Source organism: Saccharomyces cerevisiae, chromosome XIV, assembly GCF_000146045.2.
Source record: "Saccharomyces cerevisiae S288C chromosome XIV, complete sequence".
NCBI lineage: Eukaryota > Fungi > Ascomycota > Saccharomycetes > Saccharomycetales > Saccharomycetaceae > Saccharomyces > Saccharomyces cerevisiae.
The window spans coordinates 299,631-317,866 of NC_001146.8; the positions used below are offsets into that span (position 1 = coordinate 299,631).

The 18,236-nt window shown below is 39.1% G+C and overlaps 8 protein-coding genes across 8 annotated transcripts; 2 read left to right on the plus strand and 6 right to left on the minus strand.

Moving 5' to 3' along the window:
* Positions 1-23: 23 nt before the first annotated feature.
* On the minus strand, positions 24-1,019 carry RHO5 (Rho family GTPase RHO5; the record flags this gene model as incomplete). The annotated part of the gene is made up of 1 exon (NM_001183018.1): positions 24-1,019. The coding sequence occupies one exon, from the start codon at positions 1,017-1,019 to the stop codon at positions 24-26; it is 996 nt and encodes a 331-aa protein (NP_014219.1).
* A 2,030-nt stretch (positions 1,020-3,049) lies between these two features.
* RPS3 (40S ribosomal protein uS3 RPS3) lies at positions 3,050-3,772 on the plus strand (the record flags this gene model as incomplete). Its single annotated transcript, NM_001183016.3, has 1 exon — positions 3,050-3,772. The coding sequence occupies one exon, from the start codon at positions 3,050-3,052 to the stop codon at positions 3,770-3,772; it is 723 nt and encodes a 240-aa protein (NP_014221.3).
* A 283-nt stretch (positions 3,773-4,055) lies between these two features.
* Positions 4,056-4,985, minus strand: MRPL22 (mitochondrial 54S ribosomal protein YmL22; the record flags this gene model as incomplete). Its single annotated transcript, NM_001183015.2, has 1 exon — positions 4,056-4,985. One exon carries the CDS (start codon positions 4,983-4,985, stop codon positions 4,056-4,058), a length of 930 nt encoding a protein of 309 aa, NP_014222.2.
* Positions 4,986-5,439: 454 nt separating this feature from the next.
* TDA7 (Tda7p) lies at positions 5,440-7,350 on the minus strand (the record flags this gene model as incomplete). Its single annotated transcript, NM_001183014.2, has 1 exon — positions 5,440-7,350. The coding sequence occupies one exon, from the start codon at positions 7,348-7,350 to the stop codon at positions 5,440-5,442; it is 1,911 nt and encodes a 636-aa protein (NP_014223.2).
* Positions 7,351-7,770: 420 nt separating this feature from the next.
* On the minus strand, positions 7,771-8,982 carry NOP13 (Nop13p; the record flags this gene model as incomplete). Its single annotated transcript, NM_001183013.2, has 1 exon — positions 7,771-8,982. One exon carries the CDS (start codon positions 8,980-8,982, stop codon positions 7,771-7,773), a length of 1,212 nt encoding a protein of 403 aa, NP_014224.2.
* Positions 8,983-9,326: 344 nt separating this feature from the next.
* MDG1 (Mdg1p) lies at positions 9,327-10,427 on the minus strand (the record flags this gene model as incomplete). The annotated part of the gene is made up of 1 exon (NM_001183011.1): positions 9,327-10,427. The coding sequence occupies one exon, from the start codon at positions 10,425-10,427 to the stop codon at positions 9,327-9,329; it is 1,101 nt and encodes a 366-aa protein (NP_014226.1).
* A 578-nt stretch (positions 10,428-11,005) lies between these two features.
* On the plus strand, positions 11,006-16,252 carry APC1 (anaphase promoting complex subunit 1; the record flags this gene model as incomplete). Its single annotated transcript, NM_001183010.4, has 1 exon — positions 11,006-16,252. The coding sequence occupies one exon, from the start codon at positions 11,006-11,008 to the stop codon at positions 16,250-16,252; it is 5,247 nt and encodes a 1,748-aa protein (NP_014227.4).
* A 286-nt stretch (positions 16,253-16,538) lies between these two features.
* Positions 16,539-18,041, minus strand: PSD1 (phosphatidylserine decarboxylase 1; the record flags this gene model as incomplete). The annotated part of the gene is made up of 1 exon (NM_001183007.1): positions 16,539-18,041. The coding sequence occupies one exon, from the start codon at positions 18,039-18,041 to the stop codon at positions 16,539-16,541; it is 1,503 nt and encodes a 500-aa protein (NP_014230.1).
* Positions 18,042-18,236: the final 195 nt, after the last annotated feature.

The window sequence follows — 18,236 nt, forward strand, 5'->3', positions numbered from 1 at the left end:
TTACTTTTTCTGCCTCCTTGATATTAAAGTATTACACACTTTGACTTCTTTTTCTTCTTGTCGTTTCTCGTCTTTGGTTTAGCTTGCTTGTTGTGATGATTATTTGAGGCAATTTTACTACCTTTGCTTTTTGATTGCTCGTGAATTTTGTCTTTTTGTCCCTTTTTTGTGGGTTTGATATTGAGAGCTTCCTTCTCCTGCTGTAAGCTTCCTTTCGGAAGAGTACTATCTGTACTATTATTATGGTGTGGTTGCTGTTTTTGTTCTCGAATATTTTTATCTCCATTGGTGTTGGTTGTTGCAGTCGTTAATTCATCAGTTAGAGTATGATTTGCTGATTTTTGGTTAGGGGATTCTGGTTCGTAGATAGCGTACCTCACCGCCTGTTCAAAGACTTCCCGGACACCTGCTTGGGTAGCAGCTGAACATTCGGTATAGCCCATAAACCCACATCTTTGTACGAGTTCATCTATTTCCTCTTGAGACACGTAATCGGAGTTTGCTTCCTGCAATTTTTTCTGAGTTGCCGGATCATCTCTTAGGTCACTTTTGGTGCCTACCAATAGAATTGGATACTTCCCTAATTTAGTATAAAGAGAGGTACCTTCAATATTGGAAGTCTGCTTCAGTTCAGGTAGCCATTTTTCTGTGACATTGGCAAAACTAGCATGTTCGCTTACTGAGAAACATATTAAAAAAATATCTGTTTGGGGATAACATAACGGTCTTAAACGATCGTAATCTTCCTGTCCTGCAGTGTCCCATAAATTGATTTTATATAGTTTTCTGTCCGTACTTGGTGAAGAACTGGCAGATGAAAGTGAACCTCTTTTATCATTACCATTGTCAAGCTCTAGGGGGCTACTCGCAGTTCCGTTCGGGATAGCTATCGTAGTAGAATAATTATCAAAAACCGTTGGAACATAGTCTGTTGGGAACGAATTGGTAGTATATGATATTAGAAGTGACGTTTTACCTACTGCACCATCACCAATTATCACACATTTAATAGACCTCATCAGACTTATTAGTATACTATATTGTATTTAATAAATATTTCGGCGTGTGCTTTGTGGGTGCCACCTGTCTTGTATTTCCTATCCAACTGAATATTCTGGATATTGTCTTGTGCAATAGACCGGAAAAAAAAAAGTGAATGTTCCAACGCTTTGGAATACAATGATGGGTCAAGGATCGTGCTTTTGTTCGTTGGTGGATCGGCCGTACGTGTTTAGTGAGGGTACTATTTAAACTTACTTTAAATAGCAAAATAGGAAAAGCTACGAGAAACTGAAAAGTAAAAAAAAAAAAAAAAAATAAAAAAAAAAGAAAAAAAAAGGAGAAACATGATTGCCAGTACTCGCAAGAACTAAGATAGAGAGAAAAAGGACGATATATCAAGAAATAAAAGGGAAGGTAATTCAAGTAAGCACTGCTTAGCTGTCTGCATAGGAGCCTTCTGCAATTACTCATCTCATCGTATTCGTCATAACCCGTTACGTAACTGATTTGACCAAGAAGCGTAATGAAAATTTTGAGCGGACGCCGAAACGTTGTTTTTTTTTTGCTTTAGTCCAGATAATAACCTTTTATAATTTTCTTTTTAGGGAGGAAGACCGGTCTAAGCTCTTAGAGGTTCTCGCATACCCAAGTAAAAGCTAAGACCGAAGCAAACACGCAGGATAATTTTCCGGTTTACTCTCACTGCAGCTTTAGTATAGATGCAGATCTGGTATTGAGAGAGGGGGGCCGGAACGAAAAGATTCAGGGGAGAGAAAGGCCCGGGCGTCGGGGAACAAAACCACTTTTGCACACCTTAATTTTTTAGCTACTCTGTTTCTCCGGGCTTGTATGGCACATAAATAAAATTCTGCTACTTTCCATTATCTGGTCATCACTTACCGATGTGGAGAGCCTTGCCCTTGAAAAATAAGATAAGACCTCCGATTAGGGTATTTGAAATTAACCGCTGTAGAATGAAATAAGGACGCTTGTTTGACATTTTTTAGTTGCTTTCTCTATCTACCACCATTTGCATCTTGATTTATGTCTTGTTTGAGGAGATTTCGGATAAATATTCTTCGAGGGGAAAATGTCGTAAAAATAAAAACAATAAAGAAACAAAACGATTAAAAGAAAAACTCAACCATCCTCAAAAGTCCTCCTCTTTTTTTTCACGTGCTGCGCTGATGTAAGCAGCAGGACATGGCAGGAAGAAAATCGGAGAATTGTGGCCGCGACACCTGACAAACAATCCTCAGGCAAATGTAAAATTGTACATGAAAGGCTGCGTAGTCAATGTCTTAGAAGGCCGGCCCGCATGATCCAGAAGCAGACCATAAAAAAAATAAAAATTCGCGGTCTGGCAGCAGGCATAAGATGCATAGCGTTATCCTAAATGACATCACGATGATAAATCCTCCGCCGCATGATGCTTTTGATTTGCCTAAGGGCCTGCCATCGTGCTGGCTCAAACTATTGAGGGTCAACATACCTTGAAAATCCAAGTAAAAGGATGGATATCGTTATACTAAAAGCAACACAGAAAAGGTCCACGTCAGTTCCACACAATAACATTTACGTAGTGTTCACGCGAAGCAGTTACATCTCAACTAACATAATTGCTGGTGAGCCTACAACACTGCATGCGTAAACGTCAACGGGATTACGTTAGTATTTTTGGCCGCCGGTAAATTCTCTTGTTTTTTTTTCTTGATTTCACTTCTTTTCATGTTCCTTTGGAATAATCTAATTCCTCATGATTAAATGAGACTGTTTTTTGTTTCCGTAACATCCATACCTTTCCTGTATAATATTCTTGCTGTAAAGTTTGTTTTTTTTATGAAAAAAACATTTTCTTTTCTTGAGATGAGGCGCCGCGAGCCTTTCTCCCATGGGCAGTGGTAAATTTTCCAAATCAATGCAGCTCTTTGAAATACAACAGCATTTTTCATACATTTTAAGCAATTTCTAGTTTGTAGATATTGTTAGATTAGTTTTTGAACATTGTTTTGATAACTGAAAATAAAACAGCAAACAAACTACAAAAATGGTCGCTTTAATCTCTAAGAAAAGAAAGCTAGTCGCTGACGGTGTCTTCTACGCTGAATTGAACGAATTCTTCACCAGAGAATTAGCTGAAGAAGGTTACTCCGGTGTTGAAGTCCGTGTCACTCCAACCAAGACCGAAGTTATCATCAGAGCTACCAGAACTCAAGATGTTTTGGGTGAAAACGGTAGAAGAATCAACGAATTAACTTTGTTGGTTCAAAAGAGATTCAAGTACGCTCCAGGTACTATTGTCTTATATGCTGAAAGAGTTCAAGACCGTGGTTTGTCCGCTGTCGCTCAAGCTGAATCTATGAAATTCAAATTGTTGAACGGTTTGGCTATCAGAAGAGCTGCTTACGGTGTCGTCAGATACGTTATGGAATCTGGTGCTAAGGGTTGTGAAGTTGTTGTTTCCGGTAAACTAAGAGCTGCCAGAGCTAAGGCTATGAAATTTGCTGACGGTTTCTTGATTCACTCTGGTCAACCAGTCAACGACTTCATTGACACTGCTACTAGACACGTCTTGATGAGACAAGGTGTTTTGGGTATCAAGGTTAAGATTATGAGAGACCCAGCTAAGAGCAGAACTGGTCCAAAGGCTTTGCCAGATGCTGTCACCATCATTGAACCAAAAGAAGAAGAACCAATTCTTGCTCCATCTGTCAAGGACTACAGACCAGCTGAAGAAACTGAAGCTCAAGCTGAACCAGTTGAAGCTTAGATTTAATTATTAAATACATAAATAAACTATAAGTACAATAATTTCTTCTATTCTAGTGCACTTAATTGTTGCGGTTTCTTGCATATTGCCGTGTTTAGTCAGGAGGGTGCACGTTGAAGCAGTGCGTTGAAACTAGTTGTTATTTACAGAATCACAATATTATATAATCAAAAGAAAAGTTTTGTACAACACAACTGTGAATATAGGTTAAGAAGTGAGTAGCAGTTCATCTTTCTCAGCTTACAGGACGATTTCTCGGATATGAATGAGTTCGCTATCGTTTTCACCACTTGTATACGCCGCCTGTAACACCCCTAATGGGCTTATCTCCCAACTGTACCCATGGCGCTCTTTTTTGCTCTTTTAAATGTGCTTCATAAGCAAGTCTTCGTTTCGTAACACTCTTTGTTCTCAGAATACATCTGACATGTATGTAAGGATGACTTATGATTCCGATTCTTGTCCTTGCCTTGAATTCAACACGTTTTCTCCAAAACCCGTCACTCCCTGTCCAAATCTGAGAGATATATAAGTCCTCTGGTTTCAAACCTAATTTTTGGCCATCTTTTACACCTTTTTGAAGTAGTTCTGCTACTTCGCGAGCAATTTTCTTATTAGAAAAGTGACACTGAGATATAGCTTTCATAACGTCGAGGCCTCCCAATAACCTCAACAAAAGTGTAGCCTTTTTCATCGACGATTTAATTCTATATGACTGAGCATATACGGAAGGTTCTAGTACTTCAATTTCTCTTTTTGTTAACTTTAGCTTGTAACGTTCGCTAGAATTTGGTAACTTTACAATAGTATCTTTCTTGTAAAACCCACCATTAATTTTACAATTAGCTTCATATATTTCCCTTTTCAAAGGAGATAATAAGCTCTGTGATGCTAATTGTTCCGGTTGCTGCAACGATATGATATGTTGCTGTAGTAGTTTATCGTTTTCTATGGTTATTGAATCCCTATTAACTTCAGGAGCCTCTCCAGAAGAATCAGAAGCAATCGCTAACCTATTAGAGAAGCTGCCTGCATCTTCATCCCCCCTGTTTTTTCCTTCCTTTGGTTTATTTTCTGTAATGCTTCCGAATAGTGATCCTCCTGAATTATTAAGACTTATTGGCGTTACATGAATCCAACGTCTACTTACAGAAGAAAGTAGAGCCCTAGAAATGACACCGACCTGAGATATTCTTGCCGTGTGGAAGTTCATTTTCTTTAATAAAAAAGATAGGGTGAGGTGAGGTTCTCTGACTTGCTATGCGGCTCCTAATGGCGTATGTTAAAATGCCTTCCAGATTGGATAGTTGACTTTTATTCAAAATCCCGAGTACAGTGAAGGCTTAGTTACCCCGCCCACAGAAGATTAATAGAATATCATGAGTACTGTTCAAGCAGCAAGCAGGAGAAAAGACTGAAAGAGTTTCGTATAATTTAGTATTTATTTATTTAGGAGAACTAAAATATTTTCTTTATACACAAAGAACAAAGTTTTCTTTTTTTTTCATTGCAGAATGGTATCATTGTTTTTTATGCCTTTTAAAAGGCCTTGTCGTTCTTCACTATTGGCAATAAAGATGTTTTTATGATTTTTAATAGTAGTGTTATTCAGCAAGAGCTGATTTTGCTTAATTAGTAAACATCATACTAATAGACTGAAGTCATCGTCATATAATTTCCCTCAAGAACCCTTGTGAATTGTTCTGAACTGTATTTCTCTCATCATGAGAGATGTCATTATCTAAACCACGTCCGAGTCGTATCGAATTTGAAGATAAAGTAGAAAAGCCACCTTGAGTAGATGAACCCAATGACGAATATGTAAATGAAGAGCCATAGGAAAATCTGTTTTCCTGGTCCATGAAATTACTCCGCATATTTTGAAAGGAGCCATTCATTGCGGTAACATTCCTTGGTGGTGGCACTGGAGGAGGATTTCCTCTTGCCTTAAAATTGAATTCGTTGCTGAACGGATTATTAGCAGAAGCAGTCTCGGTGTTTCGTTGCTGTGATCCCGAGTCTTGAGCTTGAAGTGACGCCTCTTTTGCTTGGGCAGTTGTTGGGAATCCCGTTCTGCGCCCAATCTCGTGACAGAAGGAATCGTTTTCCTTGAAATGCCTCTTTGCCTTCCTTTTTCTAACCAGCATGAACCAAACTACTAGTACACATATAAGAATACCACCGACGCTTCCTACCACACTTCCAACAATGGTACCAGTATTTGTCTTTGAAGTGCCTTGGTTTTTGTTATTATCCAAACTGCCATCAAGCCAGTGCTGATAGAAAGACATGTCAGCTGTGATCGTCGAAGATGGAGCGGAAAATGAGGTTACCTCACTTTTTGCAACTGCTATGGTCGTAGGTAATCCCGTCACGAACGTTGTAGAGGAGTCAGTAATATCATATGTTTGGGTATAGAAATAATAAATAGTTTTTGAATCTTCGGAGCTTGAAATGGCTACCGTATTGAAGACCTGACTGGATGTTGGTATGGGAGACGTAGAAATCGTACTAGTGCTGGGTGTTTGAGTGGTGGGTGGTATACTGCTGCTAGTAGTAGATTGTAAGGACTGAAAAGTATACGTGCTTGAGTAAGCACTTGTTGTATCATCTGATGATGATGATGATGAAGGACGGTTTGAAGGTACTTTACTGCTGGATGAGCTAACAGAACTTGACGTTGGCACGGAAATCGTGCTTATGGAAACTGTCGAAGATGAAGCTGATGGACTGAGTTTCGATGATTTGCTTATGGTTGAAAAATCGTTCGTCGATGAAAGCGATGAACTGTAAAACGATGTGGAAGTATTCCGACTGGAACTTGGGAATGTGGTATCTTTATTTGATATCGTAGAAGGAGAAGAAATTGTTGAGAACCAACTAGAAGAGAGTTCTGAAGTGGTACTAATTTGAAATGAAGTTGCAGATATGGAAGACAAGTATGTGTAACTAGGGGATATTACGGTGGGTGTTGATGGTGAGAAAATAGAAGATCTGCTGTCGAACGAAAACAATTTAGTGTCTGAATATGATGAAGATAGTGATAATGACAACGAGGACGATACCAGTAACGAAGATGGTGATGATAACGACGACCATGATGATGACAGCGATGTAGCTGATGACGATAACGTTGGTGTTGTTGATGTTAACGATGACCATTCCGACGTTATTGACGACGATGATGACATTGGTGACGTCGATGAGAAAATGGACATGGATGGTGTAATTATTGAGTATGAGGAGGTAGCTGGGTCATATTGGGAACTATACGTATCTTGCTCGCTCGATGAACTGCTGTCGGTAGATGATACTAAAGTACTTGTCGAAGATACATCAATGGATGTATGCAAAGTCTCATCATATGTTAAGCTTGTAGAATAATATGTAGGAGTAGCTGTACTAGACACGGGCGGTAATGAGGTCAGACTTCCTTGTTGGGGTACTAAAGTTGAAGTAGATGCGAAGACAACATCCGTTGATCGTGAATTCAGACTGCTACTTGGTTCACTGAATGACAGGGATATCGTATCAGATTCTCCAAGGGTGGTCCTTCCGATGGTACTATTGGAGTTCATACGATGGCCAAAATAATTACTCTATCCAGCTTTTCTTTTAGATTTCCTTCAGATATCGACGGATGGGGATTGAAATACTAAATGTGTGTCTTAAGCGAAAGTGTGCCAACAACCAGTCCAAAAAACGGATCAGTAGTGTTTCGGTACCTGGTGAGTAGTTTAGGATTTTATGAGTGTACGGCGATTATCAGTGTATTACTAATATGCGAACCGCTCCTAAAGATCTTGTTTACCTCATTTCTTTCTTCTTTTTTTTTTTTTTTTCCGTGCGTTCTCCCCGTGCCTTGATAAGCAATAATGGAAAAAATAAAAATAGCAGCAATTGGTTATACAATGTATATATAAAACATGAATGATTGAATAATTTACAAGCGAAATAATCGCATTATATACGTGGCACCTACAGTCAGTTCACGCTGATTAGTCAAACTTCACTTTCTTACCTTGTGATGGGACAATAGCTGCAGAACCTCTCTGAGCAGTGGCTAAAGCTACACTGCTCTTAGTTCGGTTATTGGAATCTACAGGTGGACGTCTGTTGGCGTTGGACCGCTTGTATTCGGGTTTGCTGCCGTTATCCTGTCCCGCACGATCGTATCCTTTGTTGTTAGAGATATCAAATGATGAGGAATTGTTTCTGGATACATTTTCAACCTTCTTACGAACTTGTCTTTTACTTCTATCTTCACCGTATTCCATTCGCAATGGCCTTCCGGCAATTTTTCTACAACTTTTATCCTTTAATGCATTAGTAGATCCTTCTTCATTCTTGAAGTCGATAAATGCGAATCCTTTACATTTACCACTATCTTCGAATGTTGCCATGCGGATTTTCACGATATCACCACAATGTTGGAAGTGTTTTCTTAACAGATCATCTGTGACATCGAATGACAAATTACCGACAAATAGAATCCTTGACGGTGGATTTTTGGACATGGCAACTAAATCGTCCTTGTCTGGCCTACCTGAATAATTTTCGGAGTCCTTGATTAGCATATTCCTTCCGTTTAAATGAGATTCAGATAATTCTAAGACCGCTTTCATCTGCTCGACGTTCTTGAAAAACATGTAGCAAAATCCCTTATTTTTCATGGCGTTAGAGTTCTTGGCAGCAACACGAGGCATGGATAACCTGGTTATGTCTTGTTCGGTGACTCTGCTCTTTTCATCTTCGTTGTCTTTTGTTTTAGCAATAAAAAATCTTACTAAATCGTCCTTTGTGGTGTCGAAGGATAAGTTACCAATCCAAACACCATATTTATTTTCATCTTTCTTCTTCTTTTTTACAACCTCGCCAGATTCATCTCCTGTTGGAGTGTTGATTGTAGATTCTTCACCCTGGGCGTCTTTCTCAGAAGCACCAGACTTTTTCTTTTCAGCATCTTCTTTGTATTCCTCGATTGACTTAGGGTCGATATTGTACTTCGCATTCAACTCCTCTAGAGTAACTTTACCTCTTCTCAAGAGACGTTTCTGTTTTTTTGATAGGGGAATGGAGCTTTTCAGGTCAATCTCAATTTCATCTTCAGCTTTTCTCTTTTTTGTTGGATCGAGTAAAGCCTTCTTGACTTGTTCCTCGTTATCCTTTTTTGTAACAGCATCTTCTTTCGACAGTTCTGTTTCTGACATTCTATCTCAAATTATAGAAAGTTGTTGGGTTTAGGTAATGTTCTGTGGGGAAAAGGATTTCTCTTTGTTGTATGGTTAAATTTATCATCTATGCTCATCGCAATTTTTTCTTTCAGACTGAAAAATTTCAGGTTTTTGCATTTCAACGGGAAACGTGACTCCTACAGAATTTTCTGAGCAAAGGCGTACAAGCGAAATACAAAGACAAGCATGTGCTTTCGGCAAAAGTGCGATCCTACATCAGAGTTTACATACAACATGGTATTGTTATTAATACATAATTAGGTTTTACATAGTTAGGTATGGCGAGTACGTCATATATTTAGGTATTCTCCTGATTGTTTTCACTTCAAAAGCTGGGCCAACTTTTTAAAGAACCCTCCATTCTTAGCAGGGTTCTTTTGGACACCTTTATTTGGTGTTTCTTTCGTGCCCTTAGGTTTCGAAGGTCTAGTAGCTTTCTTAGCTTCGATTTTTTTTGCGGCAGCGGTAGGAGCGCCCTGTTTCGTCTCGTAAGTTTGAGTCTCAGTCGCAACCTTGCCGGTTGGTTTCACAGAAGTCTCTTTAGCATGGCTTGTAATTGAGCTTACAGGTACTTTTTCTTCCGGTTTTTCAAATTTAGCGGATTTACTTAATGGTTCCTTATTTTGATCTTCTGAAGCTTCAGCGTCTGCACTTGTACTGGTGTCCTTACCGCCGCCTTTATCTTCGTCCTCTTCCTCTTCTTCCTTTTCAAGATCTTCGGCCGATAGTTCATATAATCTAGACTCAGAAGATTGCGTCTTACCCAAACCGTCCGTAACATATCCTTCACTCTTAACTAGATTAACTTTGGGGTGATTCTCTTCATACGGCTTGATTGCTTTTTCCTCGTTTACACCAACATTATTCTCAATTATCGTTGTAGTACCGCTTAAGCCATCCGCATTCTTGCCCGTTTTGTTCACCTGCTGGGTTTCATCCTCGCTATCGGGCAATTCAACCACTTCTTGGGAAAATATCGACCTTTCTCCGGTTTGTTTATTTGTCTTGATCACTCTCTTGATCTTGAACTTTCTTAATTTTTTTGCACGTTTTTCAGCTTCTGGTTCGATAAGAGGGGCATTCTTTGAAACAGCTAATCCGGCACTTTCAGGTACCAGCGTGCTAGAGCCATTTTCGCGTTGCTTTATTACGTCTTCCTCGGTAATAAAGTTGTTTTCCACTCCCTCGTCGATGTTCACCTTGTAGTCTTTGCTTGGCAGCCATTGGCCATCAACAATAAACTTGAAATAAAACTTGCTGCTAGGGCTATCAAACGTTACTGGCAGCGTTATTTCGAAGGCGCCACTGGGGTCCTTCACCATCGGCAAAGTACCTTTCCAGTCGTCGAACGTGCCTGTCAGAATAATTGCTTCGGGTCCTTTGGGCCATTTGAACGTAAATTGAGGTAAGCTCGATTGCATTCTAGAAACACTTTCCCTTTAATATTATCTTATAATGCTTAGAAAGTTAAATACCATCAAGAGAAAGAAAATTAGGTAATACAGAGGACAGAAGGACAGAAGTCGTTTCTATATTACATAAAAATCGGCCACCTTTTATTTTTTTAAACCACAAGAGAGGGGGAGAATGATGGATGTAAAACCTTAACCATGTCAATGCAAGGGCTCCCGCCCCAAAAGTTCCTATCGGGCCCCTTCGCTTCGCTGCCCCAGATATTTGCGGAAAAGGCCAGCCTCGCAGTATTTCACCAATGCCCTTACTTTGATAGTATGTATTTTGACTACTTTTTTTCATTTTTATCGCTTCTTTTTACTTTGTGCGGTGTAAACCCTACACAAAATAGGGCTTTCATTTAGTATTTACATTTGCACAAAAGTAGAGAAGATACGTAATAGTCATTGAAAGCATCGACATTTTTGGTGCTTGCTGACAAATTCACGGTGACAAAGTGAGCTAGAATATTGCTTATCGATAATCAGTGTGTTATAGCAGCGTTTTAATCTGTTTTTCCTTTCTTTAGTTTCTAGCGTTATAACTTATGACTTCTAAGCCGTCTACTAGAAATGATTATTTACCAAGGGAAACTCACAATGGCGAATATACTGGTGATTCTCCCGAATGGCAGTTGCAGATTAATATCACAAACAAAATAGGTGGTATAAATGGAGATATTTGGTTGTCAAGGGACGGAAGGAGTGTTAAATGGTGTATTGAAGACCAGTGCTTACGTCAGTTTACTTATAATCAAAAGATCATCAAAGCTGGGTACATTGATTTTGAAAAGACACCAGATTGTTTTGTGGTAGTTCTCTCTGATATTGCGCATGTATATATGTTGAAAAATGGGGGTTCTACGACTGTATGTTTCCCATTCCAGATAGGTAATGCATTCTGGTATGCAAATGGAGTAATTTTAGAGAGAGAGACTTCAGCGTCCTTCATGGATGGTGGCTACGATTTAAAACCCATTGAGTTCGATTTAAAACATAAATACATCACTTTGACGGATCCGATGGCGCCTTTCGGCTTGATTTCGATCACAAATACCTTTAAAGGCGGTATAAATAGCGCTTCAGGTAACAAAACGGATATCCTGCAAGACTTTCAGCTCGTGCTCTTCCCGAGTGACAAGGACAAGTGTATAGCTGTTTTTTTAGATCGAAATTCCAAAGTGTTGCGATTTTATTACAGTAGAATTCTATCATCAGATCAGTCACGGAAGGGAGAGCTAACAATTTCCTCGACCAAAAAAACAGGTTTGGACGCAGCAGGCAATAGCCAAAAGAGTGGCGGGATTAGCAAAGATTTGCGTAAGTTTTCACATTTGACGCGCCGGTCGACGTCTATAAACTCTAACTCTCATGATTTCAATGCAGCCGAAAGAGTACTTAGTGGCAATGTTGGCAACGCTTCAGGCAGAACAGATATTTTCGCTTTACCTTCTTCTTGTTCAAGAAGGAGCTTATCTGCGACCCTAGATAGAATGGGGAACAATATTGCCCCGACCAATAGAGCTGCACCTTCTGGATTTTTTGACTCGTCATCAGCAAATACTGCTACTCACTCTAATATAACGCCTGTATCACAACCAATGCAACAGCAACAGCAAGAATATTTGAACCAAACAGCGACCTCTTCTAAGGATATTGTTTTGACGGAAATATCGTCTTTGAAATTACCGGATGATATCATTTTTACTTCACGACGCTTGAGCTCTATTTTAAGTAAATTAAAGTTCCTATCGTTGAGATTTGAACGTCGAGAAGGACTTTTAATATTTCATGAGCCCACACATTTCTGCAAAATCTGGTTGATTGATCTTTTACCCGATGTTCTGGATTCTATTCCATTCAAAATATACGGGAACTCTCCGCAAAACATGATCAGACTAGAGAACTTAAAGCTTAAGGAACCCTCAAGAATACAAGCTATGTATATTCATGAACTCCTTGAAAGTTGCCTGATTTTGGTGTCGGAGGGACAGAATAAGGAAGAATACAAAGCATGTCTATATGACCCCTTCGTTAAAATTACATCCCCTTCCAAAAATATCTCCGAAGAGCTCACTAAACAAAATTCTCTTCCTTCCTTACAGAAACTATTCCCTTATCCCGAGACTAGTTTCACCAAACTGTGCTTCGAAGCCGTCAAGTATATTACTTCTCCTGCATTCAATATTTCATTTATATTTCTATGGCAATCTGCATATTCGATACTTCTTTCAAGGGCTAACGACGACGTAGTTGGGGGTTTGAAAATGGAGCACGATGCTTTTTCACTGGTTCTTTCATTGCTGATTTTACCGATACCTAGCTCCTCTGCTCAAGAATACCAGGAGTACAAAGAAATATATGAACGCGACCTGTTTCAGCATTTAAAGCAGGACTCAGAAATAACAAGCTCTGTGCTACCAAGAATTGTTATTGGATTGCATTTAATAAGGGAGGAATATTCCCTGAATGTATTGTGTCGAAATGAGCATGCGTTGTTAGGACAGTTTCTAAGATTCGCTACTGCCGCGATGGGCTGGCCTGATCTGTGGCAATCTTACTATGTACCGAAAATGGATTCAGAATCGAAAACTTTCCTACATCCAAGGGAACAAAATTCCACTTTTTTTCATCCCTTAGATGAACCGCCATCGATTACCAAGTCGTTATACAGCATAACTGAAAACAGTTCAATACCATTATGTCCGTTCATTAGTTTCTCGAGACTTGTTGCAACCGATACACAGGTCGAATTACGCATTACTCCAAGAAGTTTCAAAATCTTGGGCTTGTATGAACTCGTACACTCTCCAAATTTTTTACCGGATTATGTTTTAGGCATCCTTTCCAGCTTTAAAGTGGATAAAGACGAGTTACAAACATATCCCTTAGGCATTTTGGTGCCTTTACAAAACATTTTAAAAATTCTGGAAGATAAGCTATCTGAAGTAAGAGACAACTTGGAGTTATTAGATAGGGCCGATTTACAAAGGTGTAGTGCCATTATCAATAGTATAAGAAGTGATTCTAAAGAAGTTCTCAAAAGAGGCCAAAGAGATAGTTATATGTTATGCAAAGTGCCACTCGCCAAGAACAGAAGCTCTTTGTCTAAGAAGCCCAGTGACATATATTCAATATTATCCGAGATTGTGAAAAGTGCAAGTCAAGTTCCACTGGATGGATCAGCTATGAGGATGTCGAATATTCAGGATGATGAAGATATTGATGAAGGTCGATCTCTCAAATTAAATGCAGGACTGATTTTTTCAGAAGATAAAAGATTTACTCATGTTGTATCACTATTAGCTTATTACAGGCCCACAAAAACTCAATTTTTTACCACCAAGACAGAATATGCCCAGATACTAGCTCAAAAGAAATATTTCGCTAAAATCATGGCTTTGAGGACATGTACAAATGGTGTTGGCTGGGGTGCAGTGGCATATGCAACAGAAAAACCAATATCTACCCAAAAATGGGTCATTCAACCCCTCAACTTAATTTCCGTGTTTCCTGATGACACAAAGATAACTGTGAAAGCTCCAGAAGATATAGCACACGATATTGTGGAGTGGGGGCAATTTCATGCCGGTGTTAGCTCCGGCCTCCGTATCTCAAAGAAGGCAACTGGAATTACAGGTAGTTGGATTGCATTTAATAAGCCAAAAGAACTAGATGCTTATCACGGTGGTTTCCTTCTCGGACTGGGACTTAATGGGCATTTGAAGAATTTAGAGGAATGGCATATATACAATTATCTAAGCCCCAGAAATACTCACATAAGTATTGGGTTACTTTTGGGAATGAGTTCAAGTATGAAAGGTAGTATGGACTCTAAACTAATCAAAGTTATTAGTGTACACCTAGTGGCCTTTCTTCCAAGCGGATCTAGCGATTTGAATATAGATCTAAAACTACAAACTGCTGGTATTATAGGGATGGGTATGTTATATTTAAACTCAAGGCATAAACGAATGAGCGATTCAATTTTTGCCCAGCTGGTGTCACTGCTCAATGTAAATGATGAAATGGTTGCTGACGAAGAATATCGATTAGCAGCGGGTATATCGCTGGGCCTCATAAACCTAGGGGCTGGTCAGACGAAACTGAGAAAGTGGGATTCATCATTGTTGGGCTTGGGGGACGATCTTCCGGAAGATGTTTATGACTCTAGTGATGTTGAACAAAATGTAATGTATGAAGACCTGACTACGAAGTTATTAGAGATCGTCACAAGCACATATGATGTAGAAAACGATTGGATACCAGAGAATTCGCAAATTGGCGCAGTAATTGCAATCATGTTTTTATTTTTGAAGTCAAACAATTTTGGAATTTCCAACATGCTTAAAGTTGACTTAAAGGAAATATTAAAAGCAAATATTAACACCCGCCCTGAATTATTAATGTACCGAGAATGGGCATCCAATATGATTTTATGGGAATTTATAGGCGACGACCTATCGTTCATCATGAAAGATGTTGATATTGGAGTAAAATTTAGTGAACTTAATACCGATTTGCTTCCTATATATTACACTATGGCGGGTAGGATCTTAGCCATGGGTATTAGATTTGCCTCTACTGGAAATTTGAAAATTCGGAATATACTGCTTTCTCTCGTTGATAAGTTTCTGCCTCTTTATCAGTACCCAGGAAAGCAGAATCTAGACTTTAGGTTGACAATTTCTGTTATTAACGTTTTAACTAATGTCATCGTTGTTTCTTTGAGCATGGTTATGTGTGCCAGTGGCGATTTAGAAGTTTTGAGGAGGGTCAAATATCTTCATGAAGTTGCATCTGGTCCATATTCAGACTTATTTCAAGAAATTCCTAGTTCTAAAAGTGATGTTTCAGGTGTAACACAGGTGACTTCAAACACTAACACGCCTGGAAATAGTGATCGTGAAAGGGTTGATGAGACCGCTGCTTCTCTCGATGACGAAAGGTCCTCAAATGGCAGTGATATTAGTGATCCAACAGCATATCTAGAAGACAAAAAGGATATAGATGACCATTACGGTAAGTTTATTTCGACAAATCTTGCACTGGGTTTTCTTTTCCTTGGGTCTGGACAATACGCTCTCAATACTTCTACTTTAGAATCTATCGCTTTCTTAAGCATGTCCGTTTTACCCACATATACAACTCCACATCCCTTACAAGAATTGAAGCATTTCTGGAGCATGGCTGTAGAGCCTCGTTGCCTTGTTATAAAGGACATTTCCACTGGTGACGCAGTAAACAACGTTCCTATTGAATTGGTGGTCGAGGAAGACGTCGAAAAAGAAGAAGTAATAAGAGAGATATCAACACCTTGCCTGCTTCCTGATTTCTCCAAAATTAAATCTATTAGGGTAAAAATGCATGGTTACTTTCCACTGGAAGTAAATTTCACTAAGGACTACTCAGCTTCTGATTTTTTTAGTGGCGGTACAATTATTTATATACAAAGAAAATCCGAAAGTGTTTTCGAGAACAAAGCCTCTTTTAGGAACGTAGAAGATATTCATGTGGCACTCAAAAGAAAGGCAGCAGAATCTAAAAATTATTCAAGATTAAACCTAAAAAATGAACAAGGAAATACCACCTCTTCGCAACTGGTTGAAAGTTTGGGTATTCAAGATTTGACAATGGTGGAACTCGATACTCTTTTGAGTGCAGGAAATAATACAGCATTAACGGATTCAGAATCTTATAATTTAGGTTTGCTGTGTTCAGATAAAAACAGTGGAGATATTTTGGATTGCCAACTCGAATTGTGGTACAAAAGCTTTGGACCACATGATGAATAATGCAAAACTCAAGAATATTTATTTGGGTATCTAAGACTAGCTTTAAAAGGTTCCAAAACTGGGGTAAGGTGTAATCTTTGTGTATAACTTGGTTTATGAAAGGGGTACATGACATGGCTAAAATTCTTCAGACGAACATCTTTAATCTAAAGTTTACATCTAACAAGTCCAATCTGAAAAATGTACAGCGTATAATTTTACATACCTCCAAAAGAAGAATTAAATCAAAGTGTGCAGATAATACTATATACAGCAAAATAAATGCTAACTTTACATATGATTGCTTTCATTTTAAATCATTCTTTCCAATTATGCCTAATTTCTGTCCCATCTTAACCTTATCACCAACCCTAACATCGAACTTAAATTCAGTGGGAGCTTCAAAACAAAGTACAACAGTGCTACCCAATTCAAAGCCACCCATTTCTTCACCCTTAACCAAAGGCATCCCTCCCAATATTTTACTTGCATTCTCATATACTGCCTGGTAGCAGGTATGTGGTTCCAAGTGTTTGTCGCTCTTTGAATTTGTCACAAATTCTTGATCAAAATTCAACTTGATTGAACCAACATTTGTTGCACCAACAGGAGTCATGCTAAAAAATCCGTACTTCCAACTACCCAACAAAGCAACTCTTTCATTTAGAACGAAAAGATTAGGGAAGTTACGCTGGAAATAAGGTGCCACGGAGAATAAATCACCTGGGAAATGGCGGCGAACCTTACAAACCCAGTCAACTGGAGAGTGGAAATGATGGTAATCACCGGGAGCCAAATAAATGACGGCAAAGAAAAGTTCCGTATCATGAGGCTCAGAGCACGAAAACCCATTAGAGAAGTAGTTTAAAGAAAGTTGACTTAAAAGATGTATATTTTTGGACACACTTGGTTTGAACTCTCGAACAGATTGATCGCCCTCGTTTTTAAAGTTAAGAAGAGGCTGTTCAGTGTCTTCGGAACCCGCTAATTGTATTCTATTTACCCTGGCGAATTCTCTATGCTTTTCCTCATCAGAAGTCAAATCTAGACTAGATGCACTCTTAGACATCAAGGGGTGGGAGTGAGTGCCAAGGAATTCTTTGATGGAATATGTCATTCCCTTGACTTGTTCGATTTCGCCAGTTTCAGAGTTGATTATACCAACTTGTAAAATCTTTCCATCACTTGGAGAAGCTATAACGTCTTCGCCTTGTGCTACTGGACGTGTGCCTGGTTTTATGTTACGATAGAAAAATTCGGATAAATTTGCATAATGTGTCAAATCAGGATCTTCCATCTCGTCCAAGTTAACTCCAAAAAGGAAAGAATATAACCTGTAACCCCATGGTCTAACCCAAATGGGTAACGTAAGAGAATTTACTTGGCCCCATAATCGAGACATCGCATTCAGCGGTAAAGTAGAATAGCAGAAAAAGAGCCAATTATTGTTAAATATTTTGATTTTTCTTGTCCTTCTCCCTTTTTTGCCCTCTGTAGCATCCTCCTCTGTACTATCATTCCTTGACACTAGTAAAATGGTTCCTAGAACAATGGTGAAACTAGTTAAAACAACCCATTTCATGGAGACCTGTTTTCTTCCGCTATTTGCGGCAGCAGCTTTGGCACGATCCACAATCTCTCCAGAACTGCGTCGTTGCTGAACGAAAAGACGCGTGGAAAACTTTCTATTCCATAGCACCGCAGTTCTATTTCTTAATTGCATTCTTGTAGAAAACTTTACAGCAGGCATCCTCCCCATGAGGAGCGTCCTCCCTTGCGCCAAGGCGTTCTTAACTGGCATAATTGACATGCTGGCTTTGCTTTTCCTTCTTCTTCAAAAAATAACGACCAAGAAGGATTTGAGCGATCTGCTAACAACTGGCTGAAGAGTCCTTAAAGCGCTACGTACCTCTAGGCGTCTCTTTTGTGAGTAAGCTGTTTTATATTATAGGTGAAGAACAAATTTTCCACATGCTTGTGCCTGCTTTAGATGTCCCTTGACCTC